At 46.6% G+C, this 4,970-nt stretch overlaps 1 protein-coding gene across 1 annotated transcript in view; it reads left to right on the forward strand.

The window, feature by feature from the left end:
• Positions 1 to 1,032: 1,032 nt before the first annotated feature.
• Positions 1,033 to 4,970, forward strand: part of LOC104386959 (transitional endoplasmic reticulum ATPase) — a gene marked incomplete at its 5' end in the record, with an annotated part of 38,551 nt that continues 34,613 nt past the window's right edge. The window contains 2 exons of the mRNA XM_009995640.1: positions 1,033 to 1,144; positions 1,534 to 1,706. Coding sequence (XP_009993942.1) covers positions 1,033 to 1,144; positions 1,534 to 1,706 — 285 coding nt within the window. The remainder of the gene's footprint in view (positions 1,145 to 1,533; positions 1,707 to 4,970) is intronic.

The raw sequence follows: 4,970 nt of genomic DNA on the forward strand, positions 1-4,970 counted from the left end.
TTGGTCACAGGAGTGAAGAGGTCAGTTCTTGCCCCATTTCTTCCCCTTATGAGGAGGCCATACACTGCAATGAGGTCACCCCTCAGCCTCCTCTTCTCCAAGCAGAATAATCCAAATTACCTTAGCTGCTCCTCATAAGTCATACCTTCCAGACCCTTCACCATCCTTGTGGCTCTCTTTTGGACACTCTCCAATAGCTTGGTATCCTTTTTATATTGCGGTGCCCAAAATTACACGCAGTACTCAGGATGAGACCATACCAGTGCAGAGTAGAGCAGGACGATCACATCCCTTGACTGCCTGGCAACGCTCTGCTTGATGCACCCCAGGACATGGTTGGCCCTCCTGGCTGCCAGGGCACACTGCTGGCTTATCTTCAGTTTGCCATCAACCAGGATCCCCAGGTCCCTGTCCGCCACAAGGCAAACAAATTATCTGTCATATTTCTTGTGGTGTAGTGGGCTAGAGCTGCAGTGACTCCTGTGAAGGTATTATGGAAAGGTGCTTATATCCTAAAAAAAAAATTTAAAAGTGAAAACCCTGTTTTTCATGAGAACTGGAATATTTCTACTGGATTGCTAGGTTTAACTAATAGGCCTTGTCAGGCTGAACTCTTACAACTCTTCCTGTCAGGGGAGCATGAGCATTGTCCTTTAATTCCCCTATTTATCTGTGAATTAACACCAAATAGACTCGAACTTTTGTTTCGGTGACAGTGGTTACATGTGATTTCAGATGAGTGACTAATTCTTACAGTCAGCAACATCTCACTGATGACTTCTTTTCATAGATAGCTTCATAACTATTTCCATTTGAGGCCAGTAGTTATATTTAGTGACAGAACACATTCTGCTTTGACCTCCCAAAACTGTTGCCTGGGAATAATATTCTTCTTTGTCTTATAAATAAGTATTGTTTGTAAAACACAAGGCAACAAAGAAACCTGTAGAACATGGAGACCAAAACAAGGAGGTGGCTAGATAGGGAGGAGTGATATCACTTGGACTCAATAACTTATGTTTTCTTTGCCAGTTCTAAAGTGGATGACTTATCGACTGCTATTCTGAAGCAGAAGAACAGGCCAAATCGGTTAATTGTTGATGAAGCCATCAATGAAGACAACAGTGTCGTGTCACTGTCCCAGGTGTGTCATCTACAAAAGCAAAGCATTTAATCTGGTAATATGCAAACTGTTGCTGTCTATTAACTTGAAATGTAACTTTGCAATGCAAGTTTAAGTATTTGTGTCAGAAGTTGCAGCAGTTACAAGTGAGGGAGGTGGGTTGTCTTGTTTTCTAACACTTTTCCATGATAAAAATATATTTTGATTTTCAACTTTCAGGATTCAATTGAGCCTTGTGCCCTTAATCTGGCTTCAGGATTAGCTCTTGATTGGTGTAGTGGGAGCCTCTGTCTTTGTAGATTTAGTACATAGCTTCCAAGATGTAATTCTTCAAAGTTAAATAGCTCTCCTTCAAATGCTTGAATTCTTGTTTTGTCACAAGCTTGTTCTAATGCTGTTATTGTTTACAGGGAAAAATGGATGAATTGCAGCTGTTCAGAGGAGACACTGTCCTGCTAAAAGGAAAGAAGAGGAGAGAAGCGGTCTGCATTGTTCTGTCAGATGATACCTGCTCAGATGAGAAGATTCGCATGAATAGGGTTGTTCGCAACAACCTTAGAGTACGCCTGGGTGATGTGATCAGGTGAGGGCTCCCTAACTGTTGCATATCCCTGGGTTGCCTAAATAATTTCTGCACTGGCTCTGAATTGATTCAGCCTGTAGCAAAGACAGGGTCTGCAGGAAGTATTCTTACGTCTTACAGAGGAGATCACAGCAATATTTTCAAGAGTGTGTGTAAGACATATAAGGGATCTCAGTTTATTTTGTGTGTGTTTCTGGCTGTATGCATATTCAGATTAATACTAAAATATGATAAAAATTCTTGAAGTCTCGTCAGGACCTTCATGAGCCCAAGTCCTGCCATTAAATTAAATAGTTCAATTACCCCACTGCTGTCACAGTCTTCTTCCCAAATTTACACTCAGAATCATAGAACTGTTAAGATTGGAAGGGACCTTAAAGATCATCAGGTTCCAACCTCTCTGCTATGAGCAGGGACACGTCACACTGGATCAGGCTGCACAAGGCCTCATCCAACCTGGCCTTAAACACCTACAGGGAGGGGGCTTCCACAACATCCCTGGGCAACCTGTTCCAGTGCCTTACTCCCTCGTGGTGAAGAATTTATTCCTGATGTCTAACCTAAATCTCCCCTCTCAGTTCAAAAGCATTACCCCTTGTCCTATCACTATCCTCTCTAGTGAAAAGCCTCTCCCCAGCTTTCCTATAGGCCCCCTTCAGGTACTGGAAGGCCACTACAAGGTCTCCCCAGAGCCTTGTCTTCTCCAGACTGAATAGCCCCAACTCCCTCAGCCTGTATTCATAGCAGAGGTGCTCCAGCCCTCTGATCATCTTCATGGCCCTTCTCTGGACCCTCTCCAACAGCTCCATGTCTTTCCTGTGCTGAAGGCTCCAGAGCTGTACACAGTACTCCAGGTGGGGTCTCACCAGAGCAGAGGGGCAGAATCCCCTCCCTGGCCCTGCTGGCCACACTTCTTTTGATGCAGCCCAGGATGCGGTTGGCCCTCTGGGCTGTGAGCTCACACTGGCGGCTCATGTTGAGCTTCTCATCTACTACCACCCCCAAGTCCTTTCCCTCAGGACTGCTCTCTAGCCATTCTCCCCCTGGCCTGTATTTGTGCCTGGGGTTACGACGACCCAGGTGCAGAACCTTGCACTTGGCCTTGTTGAACTTCATACAGTTTGCACAAACCCACCTCTCCAGCCTGTCAGGGTCCCTCTGGATGGCATCCCTTCCCTCTAGGGTGTCAACTACTCCACACAGCTTGGTATCGTCAGCAAACCTGCTGAGGTTACACTCAATCCCACTGTCCATGTCTGCAACAAAGATGTTGAACAGCACTGGTCCCAATACTGACCCCTGAGGAACACCACTCGTCACTTGCCTCCACTTGGACACTGAACCATTGACCACAACTCTGCGTGTGGCCATTCAGCCAATTTCTTATCCACTGAGTGGTCCATCTGTCAAATCCGTGTCTTGTCAGTTTGGAGACCAGGATGTTGTGTGGGACGGTGTCAAATGCCTTGCACAAGTCCAGGTAGATGACGTCTATCTACTATCTCTGTAGCCTTGTCATAGAAGGCCACCAAACTGGTCAGGCATGATTTGCCCTTAGCGAAGCCATGTTGGCTGTCACCAATCACCTCCTTATTTTCCATGTGCCTTAGCAGATTTCCCAGGAGGATCTGCTCCATGATCTTGCCAGGCACAGAGGTGAGGCTGACTGGCCTGTAGTTCCCTGGTTTTTCCTTTTCCCCCTTTTTAAAAATAGGGGCTGTGCTACTTTTTTTCTAATCAGTGGGAACCTCACCAGACTGCCAAGACCTCTCAAATATGATGGACAGAAGCTTAGTAACTGCATCTGCCAGCTCCCTCAGGACCCCATGAGGTCCCATAGACTTGAGCGCCTTCAGGTTCTTTAGATGGTCATGAACCCATTCTTCTCCTACAGTGAGGGGTACTTCGTTCTCCCAGTCCCTGCTTCCACCTGCTGTGGCCTTTGTGATGAGGCTGGAGCGCTTGTCAGAGAAGACTGATGCAAAGAAGTCATTGAGAACCTCAGCCTTCTCAATATCCTGTGTAACTTGATCTCCCGTTTCCTTCAGGAGAGGGCCTACATTTTTTCTTGGTTGTCCTTTTATCCCAAACATACCTATTGAAGCTTTTCTTACTGCTCTTTACATCTCTGGTGAGATTTAATTCTATTTGGGATTTGGCTCTCCTCACCTGATCCCTAGCTGCTCGGACAACTTTTCTGTAATCCTCCCAGGGTATCTGCCCTAGCTTCCACCTTCTGTATGGCTCCTTCTTAAGTTTGAGCTTTTCTAAGAGTTGCTTGCTCATCCATGCCGGCCTCCTGGAGTTTTTACCTGACTTTCTCTTAGTTGGGATGCATTGCTCCTGGGCCTGAAGAAGGTGATCCTTAAATATCAGCCAGTTTTTGTGGGCCTTTCTTCCCTCCATTATATTATCCCATGACACTCTGTCAAGCAGATCCCTGAAGAGGCTGAAATCTGCCTTCTTGATTTCAAGGGCAGTAAGCTTACTGTGAGCCCTTCTTGCTGCCCTAAGGATCTTGAACTCCACCATTTCATGGTCGCTACAACCAAGGCATCCCTCACCAGCCCTTCCCTATTGGTGAGAACAAGGTCCAGCATAGCACCTCTCCTTGTTGGTTCCTCGATGACGTGGAAAAGGAAGTTATCATCCACGCACCCTAGGAACCTCCTGGATTGTTTGTGCTTCGCAGAGTTGTCCTTCCAACAGGTATCAGGGTGATTGAAGTCCCCCTTGAGTACCATGGCTTGCAAATGTGAACCTGCTCCTATCTGTCTGTAGAGTGCCTTGTCTATGCTGTCCCCTTGGTCAGGTGGCCTGTGGCAGACCCCCACTGTAATGTCACCTGTCCCTGCCTTCCCCTTAATCTTAACCAGTAAACTTTCTGTTTGCTCCTCATCCATCCCCAGGGAGGGCTCCACGGACGCCAGCTGGTCTTTGACAAAGAGGGCAACACCCCCACCTTGCCTCCCCTCCCTGTCCTTCCTAAAGAGTTTATAACCCACCATTCTGAGGGTTAATTCCTTCCCTTTGTTGACTGAATCTGTTTTTTGAAGAATAAACTAACTCATTTATGGTACCGACAGTCCCTAAAACGGTTTGAGTGTCCTTTTTAGTAGATGGTGTTGCTGTTAGTTTGTTAATCACGTCCATTGGGATCTGGTGACATCCATCTTGCCGTCTAATTCCCAGGAACTGGATCTTTCGTGTAGGTCTGTCGCGAGTCGGTACCGGAGGGCTACCGGCTGTCAGGATGTTTTTGCG

The sequence above is a fragment of the Chaetura pelagica genome, unplaced genomic scaffold, assembly GCF_000747805.2.
Source record: "Chaetura pelagica isolate M959 unplaced genomic scaffold, ChaPel_1.0 scaffold734, whole genome shotgun sequence".
In the NCBI taxonomy this organism is placed as follows: domain Eukaryota; kingdom Metazoa; phylum Chordata; class Aves; order Apodiformes; family Apodidae; genus Chaetura; species Chaetura pelagica.